This window comes from Eschrichtius robustus, chromosome 6, assembly GCF_028021215.1.
Source record: "Eschrichtius robustus isolate mEscRob2 chromosome 6, mEscRob2.pri, whole genome shotgun sequence".
NCBI lineage: Eukaryota > Metazoa > Chordata > Mammalia > Artiodactyla > Eschrichtiidae > Eschrichtius > Eschrichtius robustus.
Genome location: NC_090829.1, coordinates 131,566,369 through 131,587,647, shown reverse-complemented (window position 1 = coordinate 131,587,647; position 21,279 = coordinate 131,566,369). Strand labels below are relative to the sequence as shown.

Below are 21,279 nucleotides of genomic sequence, written 5' to 3'. Positions count from 1 at the left end.
AGACTCATCAAGAAAAAAAGGGAGAAGACTCAAATCAATAGAATTAGAAATGAAAAAAGGAGAAGTAACAACTGACACTGAAGAAATACAAAGGAACATGAGAGATTACCACAAGCAACTATGCCAATAAAATGGACAATCTGGAAGAAATGGACAAATTCTTAGAAATGCACAACATTCCGAGACTGAACCAGGGAGAAATAGAAAATATGAACAGACAAATCACAAGCACTGAAATTGAAACTGTGATTAAAAATCTTCCAACAAAAAAAACCCAGGACCAGATGGCTTCACAGGTCAATTCTATCAAGCATTTAGAGAAGAGCTAGCACCTATCCTTCTCAAACTCTTCCAAAATATAGCAGAGGAAGGAACACTCCCAAACTCATTCTACGAGGCCACCATCACCCTGATACCAAAACCAGACAAAGATGTCACAAAAATAGAAAACTACAGGCCAATATCACTGATGAACATAGATGCAAGAATCCTCAACAAAATACTAACAAACAGAATCCAACAGCACATTAAAAGGATCATACACCATGATCAAGAGGGATTTATCCCAGGGATGCAAGGATTCTTCAGTATACGCAAATCAATCAATGTGATACACTATATTAACAAATTGAAGGAGAAAAATTATATGATCATCTCAATAGATGCAGAGAAAGCTTTCGACAAAATTCAACACCTATTTATGATGAAAACCCTCCAGAAAGTGGGCATTGAGGGAACTTTCCTCAACATAATAAAGGCCATATATGACAAACCCACAGGCAACATCGTCCTCACTGGTGAAAAACTGAAACCATTTCCACTAAGATCAGGAAAAAGACAAGGTTGTCCACTCTCACCACTATTATTCAACATAATTTTGGAAGTTTTAGCCACAGCAGTCAGAGAAGAAAAAGAAATAAAGGGAATCCAAATCAGAAAAGAAGTAAAACTGTCACTGTTTGCAGATGACATGATACTATACATAAAGAATCCTAAAGATGTTACCAGAAAACTACTAGAGCTAATCAATGAATTTAGTAAGGTAGCAGGATACAAAATTAATGCACAGAAATCTCTAGCATTCCTATACACTAATGATGAAAAATCTGAAAGTAAAATTAAGAAAACACTCCTATTTACCATTGCAACAAAAAGAATAAAATATCTAGGAATAAACCTACCTAAGGAGACAAAAGACCTGTATGCAGAAAATTATAAGACACTGATGAAATAAATTAAAGATGATACAAATAGATGGAGTTCTTGGATTGGAAAAATCAACATTGTGAAAATGACTCTACTACCCAAAGCAATCTACAGATTCAATTCAATCCCTATCAAACTACCACTGTCATTTTTCACAGAACTAGAACAAAAAATTTCACAATTTGTATGGAAACACAAAAGACCCCGAATAGCCAAAGCAATCTTTAGAAAAAAAACGGACCTGGAGGAATCAGGCTTCCTGACTTCAGACTATATTACAAATCTACAGTAATCAAGAAAGTGTGGTACTGGCACAAAAACAGAAATATAGATCAATGGAACAGGATAGAAAGCCCAGAGATAAACCCACGAACATATGATCACCTTATCTTTGATAAAGGAGGCAAGAATATACAATGGAGAAAAGACAGCCTCTTCAATAAGTGGAGCTGGGAAAACTGGACAGGTACATGTAAAAGTATGAAATTAGAACACTCCCTAACATCATACACAAAAATAAACTCAACATGGATTAAAGACCTAAATGTAAGGCCAGACACTATAAAACTCTTAGAGGAAAACATAGGCAGAACACTCTATGACATAAATCACAGCAAGATTCTTTTTGACCCACCTCCTAGAGAAATGGAAATAAAAACAAAAATAAACAAATGGGACCTAATGAAACTTAAAAGCTTTTGCACAGCAAAGGAAACCATAAACAAGACTAAAAGACAACCCTTAGAATGGGAGAAAATATTTGCAAATGAAGCAAGTGACAGAGGAATAATCTCCAAAATTTACAAGTAGCTCATGTCACTCAATATCAAAAAAACAAAAAACCCAATCCAAAAATGGGCAGAAGACCTAAAAAGACATTTCTCCAAAGAAGATATACAGGTTGCCAGCAGACACATGAAAGAATGCTCAACATCATTAATCATTAGAGAAATGCAAATCAAAACTACAATGAGATATCATCTTACCCTGGTCAGAATGGCCATCATCAAAAAATCTAGAAACAATAAATGCTGGAGAGGGTGTGGAGAAAAGGGAACACTCTTGCACTCTTGGTGGGAATGTAAATTGATACAGCCACTATGGAGAACAGTATGGAGGTTCCTTAAAAAACTACAAATAGAACTGCCATACGACCCAGCAATCCCACTACTGGGCATATACCAAGCGAAAACCATAATTCAAAAAGAGTCATGTACCAAAATGTTCATTGAAGCTCTATTTACAATAGACAGGACATGGAAGCAACCTAAGCGTCCACCAACAGATGAATAGATAAACAAGATGTGGCCCATATATACAATGGAATATTACTCAGCCATAAAAAGAAATGAAATTGAGTTATTTGTAGTGAGGTGGATGGACCTAGAGTCTGTCATACAGAGTGTAGTAAGTCAGAAAGAGAAAAACAAATACCGTATGCTAACACATATATACGGAATCTAAGAAAAAAAAAAATGGTCATGAAGAGCCTAGACGCAAGACGGGAATAAAGACACAGACCTACTAGAGAATGGACTTGAGGATATGGGGAGGGGGAAGGGTAAGCTGTGATAAAGTGAGAGAGTGGCATGGACATATATACACTACGAAACGTAAAATAGATAGCTGGTGGGAAGCAGCCGCATAGCACAGGGAGATCAGTTCGTTGCTTTGTGAACACCTAGAGGGGTGGGATAGGGTGGGTGGGAGGGAGGGAGACGCAAGAGGGAAGAGCTATGGGCACATATGTATATGTATAACTGATTCACTTTTTTATAAAGCAGAAACTAACACACCATTGTAAAGCAATTATACTCCAATAAAGATGTTAAAAAAATAAAAAAGAAATGTAGGCTCCTAAAATGGTACAGATGAACTGGTTTGCAGGGCAGAAATAGAGACACAGATGTAGAGAACAAACGTATGGACACCAAAAGGGGAAAGTGTGGGGAGGGGGATGAATTGGGAGTTTGAGATTGACATGTATACACTAATATGTATAAAATAGATAACTAATAAGAACCTGCTGTATAACAAAGAAATAAAATAAAATTCAAAAATTAAAAAAAAAAAAAAAAAAAACAACCTGAATATTACAAGAGCCTAGAGTTAAATGCTAGCCACTTACTTCCTCAGTACTAAAATATATATATTTTATTTGGACGATAAATATCATCTTGGGAAAGAGCATACAAATGAAACATTAATGAAAACTTTTATTTTTCTTCTTTTATCTCTTAATTTTTGTCTCTTGGCAATCAAATTATGTGTCTGATAAGAGAGAAGAAAGTCACACCATTTGACTCACTTGCTATTAAGCAGTTGTTGTCAAGAGGTCTAATACAGAGTAGAAATTAAAGCTATTTCCTAAAATAGGGACAATAGTTTAAGTATTGTTTTCAGTTAAGTATACTATAATTGTCCTCTGTGCAAATGCTTCTACATAAGGCAAGCAAATTGTAATTATGACTAATATAATTATATATCATTATCTAAATTGTGTATGCTTCAGCCTTCGCCCAGAAAATGGATTCCTTATGGATCTTATTCATCATATCCAGGAATTAGTCATTGTCTATTCACCCTGATCAATAATGCATTGGTGATTTCATAAAAGCTTATCAACAATTAGTTTTTGAAAAAAGAGCATATACAAAATGTTCATCTACGGTTAGGAGGAAGAAAGACACAGGTAATTGTGTCAGTTAGGGAAACCCGATTTCTAAGGTCAAAACATATTTCACTTCAGTAAAGGACCAGGCAGGGTGTCTTTGTAAATATTGAGGCAGGAAAAGAAGCATTGTTAGAGCATGAAAAGGGGACTTTTTACCACTTGGATGAGCAGGGAAGAGAAACGGGAAGTGGGAGTTACTCTGCACCAGTGATTGGAACACTAAATTCAAGAATAAAACCAGCACAACAGGATCCAAACAAAGGGACACAATAGACACATTTAGCGGAAATAAAATTGGATTTCTGACCTGGGTTTTAAGACCTTGCTATGAGGTATATGCTACACCAAGAGATAAATGCTACCAATTTCTGTACATTTTCAGAGAGCTCTATAAACTCTGGACAATGTATCAAATTGACTCACAGCATGACCCCCAGGAAGGAAAAGTTGCCTTTAGGAAAAAGCTTTCTGAAAATCCTATAGAACTTAATGGAGATAACTACTTCTTTCCAAACATATCAGGAAGAGGGTTAGAACTGCACATTTTTAGAAGCATGAAGAAGGGATTTGAAATCTGGCTTAGTCCAAACCCTTAACCCAGTAGAGATTTCCACTGAACCAAAGTCATAGACAAATTGTTCTCCACTCTCAGGCAAATGCTATAACCTGAACGCAGTAGCTTATTTAGCAACTCTCAGTTAACCCATCAACCTATGAAGCCAGCCTTTGACTTGCAAAATAAAGAGGAGTGACCTGCGTACAAAAAGTATGACTGGGGTATGATGAGGAGGAAAAGGAAATTGCAATATCAGGAGATGTACTTAAATATACACAAGAGGATGCTCCCTACTTGCTTTTGATATTGATTTTTTTTTTTTGTCCCAATGCAGAGAATGTGATTACCTACATCTCAGAAAGTGTAACAACAGGTGTTACTACTGACCATAAAAATATGCCATCTCTTTTTTAAAGCTGGTACTAATGTTTAGCATTATGGCTTCCATTGGCAATAAACTCTGAAGGCAAAGTTCTAGGATCTATAAAAAGCCTTTCTCTTCATGTGTCACAACACTTTAACTCACATCTAGTTTGACCATATAAGCTGCTTAGATTAGAGTTGTAATGTCATTTCCTGACATTAATTTGATTTAACTTCCAGTATTATCAAGTGATAAAGTGTACTTCTTTCATGATATCCATTCCATCTGAATGGTAGTTAGACAATAGTTTTGTGCTAATTGTGTTGGTTCCTGACAAGTTCCATAACATATTCTTTATGTGGGAACTTTAATAGCAATGCTTTCATCAAGAAACTCTGTCCATCCTGCTGTGGAACTCATTCTATGAATACTTAATGGTGTACAAGTTGTTGGGACAGGAAAATGAAGGAACTATGCTGTCCCTCTGTTCATACATAGACATGAGAATACATTTCCATAAATGTTGTTCTATGAGAACTACTTGCCAACCAACCTGCTGCTTACAATCTTGACTTTCTCTGAGTCATCCTCCTCAATTTTGACAAAATGATCTCCCTGTAATACACACCTGCCCATGACACTCCTAGGCTTGAAACACTCCAATGATCCCCAAATGTCTATAGAGCAAAGTCCAAGCACATTAGTATGATTCACAGCACCATTAGGAACAGAAACCTACTCTCCTTCCCAGGCTCATTTCTCATCATTCCTTACCTCACTGATGGATCCATGGCAAACATAATTTATTTTGTGTTTCATGCTTTTACTCAGTCTGTGAGTCTTTGCTTGGTCAACTAACTTCTCATCCTTTGAGAGTTCAGGCATTCTTTCCTCCAGGAACACGTCACTGGCTCTCTTTTTTTCCTTGCGGTTGGGATAAGTATGATCCATATTTCTTTCTTTAGTTACTATGTGCGAATTTTTATCCTCACACTTGGGTGCTTCATTGAAATACATTAATGTGCTTATTCCTACTAAACTATAAACCACTAGGTGTTCCCAGATACTTCCTGGCACCAGGAAGATGAGATCCAGGAGCACCAATGGTATAAGTCCCAGTCTTAGCAGTCAGGCAGAGAAAGCAAAGTTTCCCTTCCTCTGCCTCTTTGTTCCTTGTTTTAGTCAGGCCCTCATTGCATTAGATAATGCACACTCACATTGGAGAGGGCAATTGCTTTATTGATTCAAATGGAAACACCCTCACAGACACACCTGGAGATAATGCTTAACCAGAAAACTGAGCATCCCATGACCCAGTCAAGTTGACACATAAAATTAACCATCACAACTGCAAATGTAAAGTCAAGCTTTAGACTCATTTATAGGTGACATAAATTCAGTATGTACTTTATGTGTTGATGGGAATTGCATGAATATGAAATTACACTTCAGGACAATGAATCTGATATTGCTTTGTAAAATGAAATACAGAAGAGACCAGAAAAAACTACACATATGAGTACTGACATTGGAGGTAATAAAAGTCAAATTCTAGAGTTATGAATGTGGGGAAGGAAAATAAGAGATATTTATAAAAATAATCACTGTTAAACTTTTAAATGTATTCAATGTGTTAAGAATTGTGTTAAGTGCCATTTAAATCTCTCAAAAACCCTGCATGGATAAACACTGAAATCTGAGATAAACCAGATTCAGGTTAAATAATCTTCCTGAAGTCATACTTCAGAGATTTAAAAGCAGCTCTGTGATAAACTCATACTCTTTCCACTGCATTGCTTCTGCCTCTTGGGCAAATGGGTAAATATATTCAACATACACACATGGTGTGAACACTGTGGATATAGTGTAACTCTCAGGATCTTTTTCACATCTTACACATATCTGATGAATTTGGTAAAGTCAGGAGAGGGAAAATAGCTAAGTGTAAACAAAGGACTGAGTTGTCTTTTATCCTCATTTGTAAGTCAACTCAAATAGGCAAGCTTACCAAGAATCGCCTAATGATTGAAGCTCAAGACCCTCTGGGGCCACTATTTTTTATTTAATGAAACTACCAAAGATCTCCAATGTCAGTTCTGTGAAGGGCAGACTACTGTGATTTTTAGTTCCTCAAGTGATGTTGATACATGTGGTAGGCTGAACAGTGGTCCCCCCCCCAAAGATATACATGCCCCAATCTCTGGAATTTGCAATTGTTACCTTATATAACAACAACAACAAAAAGATTGCATATATGATTAAATGAAGGATTTTTCTTTTTTCTTTTTTTTTTTTAATTGGAGTATAGTTGCTTTACAATGTTGTGTTAGTTTCTACTGTACAACAAAGTGAATCAGCTATATGTATACATATATACCTTCCCTCTTGGACCTCCTTCCCACCACCACTACCCCCACCAATCCCACCCATCTAGGTCACCACAGAGCACCAGGTGAGCTCCCTGCACTACACAGCAGGTTCCCACTAGCTATCTGTTTTACACATGGCAGTGCACATACATCAGTCCCAATCTCCCAATTCATCCCACTACCTCCCTCTGTCCACACATCCATTCTCTATGTTTGTGTCTCTATTCCTGCCCTGCAAACAGATTCATCTGTACAATTTTTCTAGATTCCACATATATGCATTAATATACAATATTTGGTTTTCTCTTTCTTACTTCACTCTGTGTGACAGTCTCTAGGTCCATCCACATCTCTAAAAATGACCCAATTTTGTTCCTTTTTATGGCTGAGTAATATTCCATTGTATATATGTACCACATCTTTTTATCCATTCATCTGTCGATGGACATTTTCTTTAAACAACATACATTTATTTCTCACAGTTTTGGATGCTGGAAGTCTAAGATCAGGGTGCCAGAAATGTTGGGTTCTTGGTGAGGGCTCTCTTTCTGGTTTGCAGATGGCTGCCTTCTTGCTGTGTCCTCACATGGCTGAGAGAGATCACCTCTCTCATATATCTTTTTCCCCCCGTTTTTTGAGAAATAATTGTCATACTTCACTGTATAAGTTTAAGGAGAAGAGCATGATGGTTCGATTTACGGATCTTATGAACTGATTACCACAGTAGATTCAGCTAACATCCACCTTTTTATGTTTTTATGATATTTAGCATTCTTTTTTCTCGACTGAAAGAGCTCCCTTTAGCATTTCTTGTAAGGCAGTTCTAGTGGTAATGAACTTCCTCAGATTTTGTTTGCTCAGGAAAGTCTTTATTCCTCCCTTGTTTCTGAGGGACAGCTTCACCAGGAATAGAATTCTTGGTTGACAGTTATTTTCTTTTAATATTTTGAATATTTCATCTCATTTTCTCTTGGCCTGAAAAGTTTCTCCTGAGAAATCCACCAATAGTCTTACAGGGTTTCCCTTGTGTGTAACTTCTCTCTTTCTCTTGTTGTTCTTAAAATTCTTTGAAAAGAAAAACACTAATTTGAAAAGATACATGCATGCCAATATTCATAGCAGCATTATTTAAAGTAGCCAAGATATAGAAACAACATAACTGTCCATCAACAGATGGATGGATAAAGAATATTACTCAGACATAAGAAAGAATGAAATCCTGCCATTTGCAATAACATGAATGGATCTAAGGGTGTTATGCTTAGTGAAATAAGTCAGGCAGAGAAATAAAAATACTCTACATTATCACTTATACGTGGAATCTAAAAAATAAAACAAATAATGTATATAACAAAACAGAAAGAGACTCACAGATATAAAGAACAAACTAGTGGTTACCAGTGGGGAAAGGGAAGGGAGAAGGGGTACAATAGGGGTATGGGATTAAGAGATATAAACTACTATGTATAAAATAGATAAGCAGCAAGGATATATTGTACAGCACAGGGAAATATAGCCATTGTTTTGATATTACTTTAAATGGAGTGTAATCTATAAAAATACTGAATCGTTGTACACCAGAAACTAGTATAATATTGTAAATCAGCTATACTTCAATAAAAAATGAAAAATACAAATTCAATATAGTTATTTAATTCTTAAGTATAACTTGAACATAAGATAATGAAAGTTACCAACAAATGATAAACCATTCTGAAGAGAATCCTGTTTCCAGGAGGAAGAAAATGAATATTGTTATTTTTTTGAATTGACAGCCTTATTGATCAAATTAGAGTACATTTATAGTGATTTATATACATCATTATTAAGTTCTTTGTATTGGTTGAGATCATGTTTGAAAAGATTGAATCAGTAAAAATGAGTGTTCTTAGAAAGTGTTTCCATAAGTGGTCTGCACTGTGTTTGGTATGAAAACTTTTGTAATTATTCAAATATTATTTTAAATCTTTGTGCTTTATGTTATCAGAACCACTAAATTTATTGTCTTGAATGTATGTGTGTGTATAACCATATTTTATATATATACTATAATATATATACAGACATATATATATATAAAAACTATATATATTCCATAGTTATGTATCTATAAAATAAAACATTCTCTCTCATAAAAAAAAAAATCCTTTTTTTCTGACTTTTGACAGTTTAATTATAATGAGTCCTATTTGGATTCAACCTATTTGGGGTCTTTTGGGCCTCATGGATCTGGATGTCCATTTTTCTCCCCAGGTTCAGGAAGTTTTCAGCTATTATTGCTTTAAATATACTTTCTGTCCTTTTCTCTTTCTCCTTTCCTTCTGGGATTCCCATAATGCAAATATTGTTTCTTTTCACTGTGTCCCATAATGCCCATAGGATTTCTTCACTTTTTAAAAATTCTTTTTGCGCCTCTGACTGGGTAATTTTGACTGTCCTATCTTGCAGACCTTCCTTCTTCTGCATGGTCAAGTCTACTTATGAAACTACTGAATTCTTCAGTTCAGTTATTGCATTTTTCAACTCTAGGATTTCTGTTTGGTTTTTTGTTTTGTTTGGGTTTGTTCTTTTTTTTTTTTTTTGATAGTTGCTATTTCCTTATCATATTTCTCATTTTGTTCATGCATTGTTCTCCTAATTTCATTTAGTGTCTGTTCGTGTTTTCTTGTAGTTTACTAAACTTGCTTAAGAGGATTATTCTGAATTCTTTGTCTGACAGTTCACAGATCCCCATTTTTTAGTTATTGGAGCTTTATTTGTTTTCTTTGGTGGTGTCATATTGACCTGATTTTTTGTGATCCTTGATTCCTTACATTGGCATCTGCACATTTGGGTATTTGGGTTCTTCTTCTAGACTTTACAAGTTTGCTTTGGCAAAGACAGTTTTTGACCAGTCAGCTTAATTTAAATTTCTGGGTGTGTCTGCTGGTAAGGTCCTTGGGCAGATGGGGCCTGCTATTATGGTCTATTCTGAGGCAAAGCAACAGTTCATGCTCTAAGGACAAGGATGAGGATTGTGGCACTGTCTGGGAACAGTTGGATGGGACTGCTGGCTTGGTTTCCTACCCAAGTAAGGCTACAGGATGGGCTCCATGGTTGCCTGGATTCTCTGGTAAGGCTTACTAGAACGTTGGGACTAGGTACTACATACAGTAGTAGATGGGGCTACAAATTAGCTTCTTTGCCCTGGCAGGACAGCACGATAAGACCCAGGGCCTGGGTTCCCCCTCATTATTTGGGGATTCAAAGAGTATGCACTGATTCCTTGGTCAGGTGAGGCCACCAGTTTTGCTCTGCAGACTGGGAAAGCCATAAGCTCTGCTTTCTGTTCCAGTATCGCTGTACATAAGGCTGTTGGATGGGCTATTTCTGTGTGCTCCAGTTCGGTTCCCTGGCCAGACAAGATGAAGGCTGTATTCAGCAATGAGAAGAGCTATGAATTAGATTCCTTGTCCAGGCACAGCAGGACAAGCAACTCTAAATCCAGTAAAGCTGTTTGTTGTCTTAACTGAAGCTGACCTACATTACAAGTCCCCTAACTGAACAGGGTCACTGGCTTTGTTCTGCAAACTCTTGGCTCTGCTCACCTCTTGGTTCGTGTGCCACTGGATCACATAGCTTCCTGGAATTGTCTCCAGCCCTTCTGGTCAGATGGGGCCACAAGACAATCTTCACAGCAGGTGAGGCTGTGATTCAGCTCCTTGCCTGGATGTGGGCAAACCAGGCTCCAAAGCTGGCAAAACTCCTCATTTGAGGATCTGAATCAAGTAGATCTATACCCTACCTAGTTCTCTGGTCAGAATGTACCTCCAACTAGATTCTTCAGATAAGTAAAGACTCTGGTTGGGATTACTACTTGGGCACTGCAGGAATGAACTTGGTCTGCCAAGATCTGTGCGGTGGTCACTGCGAACACCTCCCCGCATCTCCATCACAGTCAGATTTCCAGTGGTCCAGCCCCACAGATTCCCCAGCAATCCCTGAGGTGCGAGATCAGAGTAGGGGCTCCTGCAATGTTACCCACAACGCTGGGAGAGCTGGTTTTCCTCTGGGTTCTCTTTTCCCCCTGGAGGAACCAGAGGCTCAGGGGAGACCTCTCTGTGTGTTGCCGTGCTGGCCTGGGAAAAGAGCAATGCAGTCAACCTGTAGCCACTTCTCTTACCTTCTAATGCAGTTTCTCTTGGTCTCTGCGGTGCGGGGGTGGGGGTGGGGGGTGGTGCTTCAGCCTCACCCCCATGTTCTAGGATTCTCTCAGTAGTGTCTTGTCCTTGAATAGTAGTTAATTTTCTCCTTGTGAGGAGGAGGGAAGCCAGGAAAATTCTATTTCACCGTCTTGGTGATGTCACTCCAAATGAAAGATTTTTGAGATGGGGAGATTATCCTGGATTATTTGCATAGGCCCTAAATGCAATCACAACTGTCTTTATAAGAGAGAAGTAGAGGAGATTACACAGAAGAAGAGGAGAAGGCAAAGTGACCACAGAGGCAGAGATTGGAGTGATGCAACCACAAGACAAGGATTGCTGGCAGCTACCAGAAGCAGGAAGAGGCAAGGAACCGAGTCTCCCTTGGGCCCCCAGAGGGAGCATGGCCCCGCTGGCACTTTGGTTTCACTCAGTGATAATGATTTTGGACTTCTGCTTCTGGCCTCCAGAATTGTGAGAGAATAACTTTCTGTTGTTTTAAGCCACCAGCTTGTAATAATTTGCTACATCAGCCACAGGAAAGTAATATAATACCCAAATGACATTGGAAAGACTAAATCACAAACACACTAAAAATTTGATAATACATCACTGGATTATATTCTTTTCACATAGAAAAAAAGGGAGTTACTTCCTTTGAGAAGTACCTTGAAAAGTACTTGGATTGACCTTGGAAAGCTGAATATTATGACTTCCCAGATTTTGTTTACTCCATGTGCAGACCATTTTACAGTCATTCTTTCCAAACTCCCCATTTAAAGTGCCACTATTACAGACTTGACTGATGTTAAAACGTTAGAACTGACGAAATAAATGAGTGCTAATAAAACAGTGACGTGTTCTGGTATCAAGTTACTGAACCAACACAATGGTTTATAACACCATGATGAAACCGAATAATTGGATACTGTGATGAATTTGAGGTATTACAGTTTTAATGGTGTTAGGCTTATGATAAGTGTTAAACAGTAATGCCACATTCCTTTTGTTCATAGGCTCAGTGGGATGGCTTGACTGGGCGTATCACCTTCAATAAAACCGATGGCTTGAGGAAGGATTTTGATCTGGACATTATTAGTCTCAAAGAGGAAGGAACTGAAAAGGTAACCTCCTCAATAATAAATTTGAAAATTAAAAAAAAGCATTGCTCATGCATTTTTACTTGCACAAACAAGTAGGGGAATGATAAAGTGATTCAGCATGTTCATTTACGTCCAGTTTTCTAGATCTCTCTCCCTGATATGCAGATCGATGTTGATGTGCTAGATTGTTAAATTGTGTGTGCTATTAATAGCAATGCTAATGGTTATATAGTGCTTGGTTTATATACAAGCATCATTATATTATTACATATATATAACTTTAGGGGTGGATGTCATTAGCCTCATTTCTCAAAGGTTTTAAGAAATTGAGTTTAGACTTGGGAAATCAGAAGCTGTCAATGATTTATATTTGGAATGGCATCCAAGGGTTACTTAGAAATGAATTTTAATTTTACTCCATTTTGAGACTGGTGACAGAGGGACAAAATAAAGTAGGATAGAAAAAGCTTACTGAAGCAAACTAACTTTGCATCCCTAATTTTAGGAGGAAATATGCCAAAAAAATGTATTTTAATGTTGAGTTCTGATTTTAGTCTTATTTAGTTGTAATTCGCAACCTCTCAATGATTTGAGTTCCATTCTTGTTACTATTTAGAGCAATGCAAATGTAAGCTATTTAATTAATAATAATAAAAAAATAATTTGCCTCCTCTTTATTACACCAATTTTAGTATTCACAACTATGCATTGGGATAATTAACACTTATAGTGTGAAGACTTTGCCCTTTAGAACCTTAAAAAAAAAGATTTTGAAGCCCCCAAAACAACTGCCTGAACACCAAAACTCTATAAGCCAACATTTTTTTCGCTGTAGGGGACAAAAAGCTTAATGTAAAAGAATGGATTTGGGAACAATCAGTTTTACTTAGTTGAAATATTTCGGTTGATTTTTAAAATGAGATAAGGTTTCTATTTCTGTTTTGTTGCTTTTGTTAACTGAGACACATTTTTTTTAAGGTCCTAAATATGCCTCACCCCCAAATAGCTTAATTAAAATAAACAAAGATTAATTAGGCTGAATGTAAAAGGTGACCACCAGTGCTGAAATGTCTGCGGAAAATAATTAGTTCACAGCTTTGAGAGTTCACACTAGTCACGCAGGTTTCCCCTTTTAAAAATGCCCTCTCTCTTCATCTCTTCTCTTCCTCTCTCTCTCTCTCTGTCTCTGTCTCTCTGCCTCTCTCTTCCTCTCTCTGTCTCTCTGTCTCTCTGTCTCTCTGTCTCTCTCTCTCTCTCTCAGGCTTCTTCACACTGATTTCCTCGTCTGTTAGGTTAACATGCTCTGACAGAGCACAAGCCATCAACCTAGCCTCCATACTGGATGTGGAATTTGGGCTACAGGGAACACAAGGAAAGAAAATAATATTGTTATGGACTAAAAGCCTATAATGTTTTTTTTAAAGAAAATGTCTGCTTCTCTATACATGCTTCTCTCTCCCTCTCCACTCCATTTAATGTACAGAACTGAAGAGGGAAGAAAAGCTGTTAAAGAAACATCTTTTTGGCTCAGATGTGTGATGAAATAGATGAAGCTATTGTTATGTTTTTGCAGCTATTTATACACGTCAATATTATGCACATTCTATTGGTGTTTTTCCAACAAAGGCAAAATCGAATTAGATGAAAGTGTTTTCTCAATTTGTTTCTTTATCTCTTCATTGTTTGCAATAACATTTCTTTCTTCAGGTGACTTGGGCTCAATTCCTGAGAAGGCTGATTGAACCTTAAAGCAATGGGGGAAGCCAACCTATCCTTCTCAGGTGTCAATGGAGGAAATGGCCAATCTTTTCATGTCAGCCTTTTGCAGGGTCCATAGGGAAAGTTGTTAGAAAAAGCCTATTTTCTCAGTTTCACTCAAGTTTCTAATACACGGAAGCCCCTAATCAAAGAATAAGTCATTACGTACACCTTCTTCTCACTAAGGAATAATGTGTGTGTGTGTGTGTGTGTGTGTGTGTGTTGGTCGATTGACTAATCTGGTTATAAATGTCTTTAACATGTCTTCTTAAGGAATGATGAAGACCTTTTAACTCTGCAGCATAGATGTGCATATTCAAAAGAACTTTAAGACATTTTTTTGGTGTGCAAAAGGAAAAGTGAAAATCAGGTTGCACCACCTAGTAGAAGTAACTTCTGTGGGACCCAGTACTTGGTTCATCTCTTTACTGTACCTATTCTCAGGCTTTATATTGAATTAAGATGCAAGATTCCCAATAATGGGTGGGAAATGTAATGCTGTGAACACTTACACACCATGATACCTTTTGGCTTCCATGCTCCATTTTAATTAAGTGCTATTTTTATCTTTCCCTCCGAAAACCAAGGTTGCTGGCGAAGTGTCTAAACACTTATATAAAGTGTGGAAGAAGGTTTGTACACAGACAAAAACTGCAGGAAATCTGGGGCGGGGGGTGGGGGGAATACCAAAGGAAAAACCTGCATCCTTCCAGCTTTCCTAGACCAGTAGCTCTCCAATTGCAGTTTAGAGGCGATATTACATATAAAGGGAGAATGGGGATGATTGAATATGTTGTCTCTCAACAACATTGCCTGTGAATGGAAACAGGCTTGAGATGGATTAAATAATGATGGATTAAATATTTCCCCCTAGATTATTTTTGTTTCTCCTGGGTAGACTCAGTCCGTGTTAGGACTGAAAGCAGGTAACTGAAACAGAAGCAGACACTGGGCCATTGATATTCTTTCTTGAATCACTAAATCTTTTTCCCTAAGGGGCATAAAAACAATAGATTTGATCCATCAGACTAGTCAGATAGGCTAAGGCTCAGAAGGGCTGGGACATCTCCTTCAGTGTCACCACCACAAAATATGAGCCATTTTTAGAAATTCCATTTTCTTACATACTATCTTTTTTTATGCAGTAAAGCAAAATGTGTCAATGCATATTGTTTTGCAATTTGTTTTAGAACCCCAGTTTCCAGAGGACAAAAACATTAGAGGTTTTGAAAGGGAAATGAGATTATCTTGCAAATCATAACACCTAGTATCATGTTGTCAAAGAATGTGCACAGATTTATTATAGAAGCAAATGTTAGACATTACAAACATTCGGATCAGGAAAGTGTCCCAGTGATATGCAAACATTGTCTTTCATTCTCTCTCTCTCTAAAACCACTTGCTAAACTATTTGTTGATTGACAAATGGACCTTAAATTACTGTTCAACTTGAACAGTTTTGTCAGGTTCACTTTCATCTTTGGAATTATTAGTTAAGTCACAGAAAGTGTAAACAGTTTCTCCCTGCAGTCAAAAACCTTGTCTCCCTTTTGGTAGTACTCAGATGAGCTCCAAAATGTCCTGCTTTTAAGTTTGAAAAAGCACAGGTTTAATAACCTTGTTTTAATCTTCAGTGAATCAGGCTACCAAAGGCACAGGGAAGGCAATCCCATCTCTTCTCTGCTAATAAGTAGATGAACCTAACTGACACCCAGAAAGAAGCTTATTACACTAATCCAGCTTGAGACTCCAGGCACTTTATGCAATGTTGAATTAATTCAAACCAAATATCCTAGGGAATGAAATCCAAGCCCTGAAATTTTACTCAGAGGAGGGGAATGTCCTTTATTGGTCACTAAACTGCAATAATCGCCCCCACTTCCCAGGGTTGCACTTCTTGGCTTTCCTCCTTCCTCCATGCTGCTGTGCCTCTTCCTTCCTGCTGACCTATTGTTGCCCACTTTGCAAGTTGTATACACTGTGGTGTGCTGTTTTGTGTTATGCCTGCTCGTCAACAATTTACAGTAACCTGAGTGCTAGCACATGAGACCTATGGAGACCCAAAAAACACATTGGCCTGTCCCTACAAGACTCCATCTTACAAGAGGAAGATTCACCCCCATTGCCTTCAAATTCCAAAAGCTCTTCTCTGCACTCTGACGTTTTTCAGTAGAGAATAGTCTGCCTGAAATTCTTTCCAAAAGACGGATACGGCAGTCTTTACAAAACCCATCACTAAAAATATGTGTTCATAAAGCTCATGATATAAGAAACAGATATACTTTTTTTTTCCCCTAGATGCTCGATTATTTCACTCTGCAATTTTGGATTTTGAGTTTATGTGAATCACATACCAGGTTTGGGAGATACATGTTAGTCACTCTCTGAGCATCTTTTTGTTGCATTACCTCTTTTAAAAAAGTTTGCTTAATGGCATTTGGGCACTCATTTTCAAATGCTTCCCTCTGTTGTCTGAGATAATAAATGGCTGCTCCCTCATGCCAGTTTACAAAGTGAAGGAAGGCAGAGCCAGACAATTTAGCTTTTGAGTGTTCCTCCCCACAAATAATTGGTCCACCGTCCACTACTTCTCACTGGCGAATTGCTGCTGACTGCTTTTGCTACAGTTTGAAAACTGAGGTTCTGCTTCCTGGAAGCCCTCCTCCAAGGTCGGAGAACAGGACTGAAATGCTAAACACCCTGGCATCTGGGTAACTGTGTCCCTCCCCGCAATACACATGAATCATGGGATCTTGCTTTTTCAGAAAGAGACGTTCATTCACGTGTTCATTTACTTCAATTAACAGGTAAAGTCAGCGGACAACTTAGGTTTAAAAGACACACACACGCATGCACCCAAGCACAAACACACACACACGCACTCTCACACACACACGCACTCTACTGCTTTGCTGATTAAAAGGTTTGAAAATAGAAGGCTGAGGTCATTCAAATTCCATATATACTCCAAACTCCAAACTGTCCACTTCCCAGGAATAACCTGATTGTTACTATATTTTGAAACTCTTTTAGTCTAGATTTGAGGAAACTTCTGTTACACAGATAGTGGGAAAAAATAATCTCCTTTTTCTTATTTTATGGAGGAAAGTTTACACTGAATGGGACTTTGGGACTCATTTGATTAGAACTACATCAGCAATGATATCTGACCTTCCACACTTTTAGTGAGGTTAATAAAAGAAAAAAAGCCAGATGTTAAGCTGTGGGGTGTATTTGTCTACGATTTCAAGTTTGTATTTTAAAAGGGAGTGATGTTGCAAGGCCATTCAACACTGCCATTTGCAAATATTAGTATAGGTCCTTTAAACACTTGACATTAATAGAAATAAGAGTTACAGAGAACACATTTCATTACTTAACAAATTGGCTAAAAACAGAGTTATTTTCTCCACCTTTCAATACTTAATTAAAAATTAGGTTCCATTCTCCCCAGTGCCTAAGTCAAGCTTTAATTAAAAGCACAGCCAAGGCCCAATTTAAACACAGTCTTCATAGAGTTAGAAGTCAACTGTTCACAACCTAAAGCATGGCTTTGGATGAAAACCAATAGATTCCCAGTTATGGTTAGCCTGAGATACATTTCCTGGAAGCAAGGGCCCCTGCCCCTCAAAAAGTGAGAGTAGGTTAGAAGAGAGGAAAGAAAAAATTGTCCCCTTTTCTTGGGTTTAAAGCCAGACAAAGAAAAGATTCTTTAATCCGCAGACATGTGTTGCGTGCATTCTAAGTGATGAACATCGCACTTGATCCTGGAAAGACTGAATGGTTATTAAAGGTGTTATCCTACAGCTTAATCCTACCTCTAGTACCCTCTCTATAGACAGAATGAAATACTTTCAAATGCAAAAACTACCCCAAACCCCCATTTATCTAGACTTGTCTCTTATGTCACCAACCAACTAGGTCTAATTAAGTATAGAAAGAAGACAGTGAAACTGAAATAGTTCACACCGATGTGTGAATGTGTGATACAGTACTTGCAACTTCCTCAAAGAATTTATATTTCTAAAAAGAATACTTGTCAAGCTAAATGAATTTTCAGCTGCTGCATTTAGGCAGTAAATCAAAGTAAATAAATAGAAAAGGAAAGAAGCCTAACATTCCCACAGGTAAAATTTTATTTAAATATCAGGAAAGCTCTAATGTCTCCATTTTTATGGTGAGGAAATTGAGCCACAGCAGGGTTAATTAACTTGCCCATGGTCACATTGCTGGTAAATTGCAAAATTAGAATCTGTACAAGAGTCTATCTGGAAAGCTCATACTCTGTCCAACTAGCCAATGTCCTCCCATTGGAAGAGTATATTTAGAGATCAAGCATAGGTCTACCCTGTCGATCCCAGAGTATGTCCAAGTGTTGGTGTTCTTAAACTGACCCTGTTTTTCATAGCTCCTTTACTTTATCAGCTTATAAATTTCAAAAAAAAATTCACTAACAATTCCAAGTTCTTTCATAACAGGACAAGCTTAAAGAAATTACCGGGGCAGTCATTCAGATGTCCTTCATTAATGTTTGTGCAGCTCTTATACCAACACTTTCACATGCATCTACTCATTTGATCTTCTCAGCATCCTTATAAAGTATTTTATAGTTAGAGAACAAAAGCTCAGAAAGTTTAGTATCTTGTCCAAGATCACACCACAACCAGGTTTGCATGCCATCTCACTAGGCTGGCAGTAAATGCCTACAGAAGGCTTCAGAAAAAGAGCTCGATTCTCTGAGGCTCTTTTCATAGGTTGCCCCCAGAGGCAAAACAAATCAATATACTTCTACAGGGTCTGATAACCCAGGAATGACTTGGCCACTGGAGGAAATTTGGGTTATTATTTCTTAAAAGAGCAATGGGCTTCACTGACTGCCAATCACAATGATTGGTTCTGTGGTAGATAGAAAGATCAATAAGCAATAAAAGTGAACACCTTCACTGAAGGCATTCATGGTCAAGTGAACAAACAAGACAGGTAAACAGATGATAATAACAGAATAAGGTCCAGAACAGAGGTACAAGGAAGGTACGAACAGAGTACTACTAGTGTCCACAAGAGGCACCCTGACCCAGCACTGGGTCCTCCAGTAAAATAGGCCTAGAACTTAGTTTGCTGCTCATCCACACTTTTTCTTCCATTTACGTTTCCCTTTTAGATGCCCGATCTCTCCACTATCCACCTTGCCTCCTCCATCCCATTTCTTATAAATTTTAAAGGCATCGATGGTAATACTTTGGTAACACAAGGTTTGTATCAATAAAATGTAAGCTCCACAAGACCAGAAATTTTTATCTCTTTTGTTCACTGCTATGCCCTCCAATGCCTAGAAGAATCCCTGGCATATAAGTAGTTGTTCAACAAATACATATTGGAAGAAAATCCAATACTCATTTAAAAATTCTTAATTTAAAACAGAACATTGAACTTAATAAATTAAAAACAAAAGGACCTCCCCCTACTTCACTCCACATAGCACAAATTTTCTGTTCCATCTACACACTCATCCTTCCATTGTTTTGTTTTCCCACATTTAGTAGCTTCCACAGTGATGCCCTGTTGTCCTCTTCCCAGACTATGAGCTTTTGTGCCTATTCCTGGTGTACCAGGGACCTCTCTTTAGCATAAATGTCATCACTGACTGCCAGCAGCCTCTGATGTAATGTGTTCTGTGTAGATTGGGATTTGGAATTCCAACAGTGGGCTTAACATGACAGACGGCAACAAAGACAGGTCCAATAATATCACCGATTCACTCGCCAACCGAACGCTCATCGTCACCACAATTCTGGTAAGTTGACCATGTGGAATTCAGGGCATCTTATCCAGACTTTTACTCTAGACCTTGAAGGATTCCTCAACTATCCTTTTCATGCCAACAACTCTCTCTGTAAATGTCTATGTTTAATTGGGACACTAGAAGCATATGTTTGTGTGTACCTATAATAGATTGAATTATCAGCTTCCAACATTGTTCTGAAGATCTCCTACCTCCAATCCATTCTCAGCTCTCTTTTGCTCCACCCTCTAGCCCCACCCAGCTGGTCTCCCTTGCTCTCTGGCTGCTGGTTGGTTTCAACCAAGGGGAGACTAAGACCAGGGAAGTGGAGGAAGAGACCCAAGGAGATTTCTTCCACTGTTTCCCAACAGTATTGTCAGAACCTCTGTCTTTCACAGCCATAGCTTCTATCCTGTCAATGATCCTGCTTCCATACACTAACTGCACTGGACTCCTGGAACACTCTTTCCTCCCTCTCTGCCTCAGCCCTAGCTTCCTAATTATGCTGGTCCCTGGGTGTCTATATCCCACTGCAATTCTCACCACCATCCCTGTTGCTTCCCTTTGTCTTGCTCATTCCTTTGTAAATAGCCCCTTTATTAACTGCTCTTCAAAAGCCCAGGTAAAAGTACCTCCTACTCTGTGTTGGAACCCTGTCATGCCCCCATCTAGCAACTGTGCACTCACAAGTTGTTCGTTCTCCCTCTTTGCTCTATCATAATCCAAGAAATAAAGGGAGTGGCCACCTCTAAAATCTTCACTTTTGGACCTTCCTGTTTTGATTTAGTCCATAATGTCAGGCCAATTTACTTCTGAAACAGTTAGCTTTGGAGAATTATTCATCCAAAATGAAAACCGTTTTGTTTTTCTGGTGTCTACTTTCTCTGCAACCTTCTCATGGAAATACAGAGTATTCTACTTCTAACAGTTTGTTTGAGGATAAGCCTAAACATAAAGGACAGATCAGTAATGTAGTAACTATTATGATTTTATAAAATAAAATACATTTTTATTTAGTCAAATGAGAATTAATAAGATTATAGATACGTAGTCTTAAGGAAATGTCCATTATTCATAGGATAGGGGATTTATCACGTAAGCATATAAAAAAAAATTTACCAGATGTGAGCTCTAAGATGCATTCAAATAAGAAAGTGGAACCGATGATAAAAGAAGACATTGAAATGGCCTTTGAATAAGATATCCTGAATGAAACCAAGAAAAAATATGTAAGTAATAAGGGAATAGTGAAATTGAGATGCAATTTAGCTGAGAAATGAGAA

The 21,279-nt window shown here is 37.9% G+C and overlaps 1 protein-coding gene across 9 annotated transcripts in view; it reads left to right on the top strand.

Moving 5' to 3' along the window:
* Positions 1-21,279, top strand: part of GRIK1 (glutamate ionotropic receptor kainate type subunit 1) — a 424,458-nt gene that overhangs the window by 355,476 nt on the left and 47,703 nt on the right. For 5 of the 9 annotated variants that reach the window (XM_068545737.1, XM_068545736.1, XM_068545733.1 and 2 more), the window contains 2 exons: positions 12,370-12,477; positions 19,895-20,008. In XM_068545737.1, the coding sequence (XP_068401838.1) occupies positions 12,370-12,477; positions 19,895-20,008 (222 nt within the window). Of the gene's footprint in view, positions 1-12,369; positions 12,478-14,801; positions 14,847-19,894; positions 20,009-21,279 lie in introns of all 9 variants that reach the window. The other 4 variants (XM_068545730.1, XM_068545728.1, XM_068545735.1 and 1 more) reach the window with 1 other exon arrangement.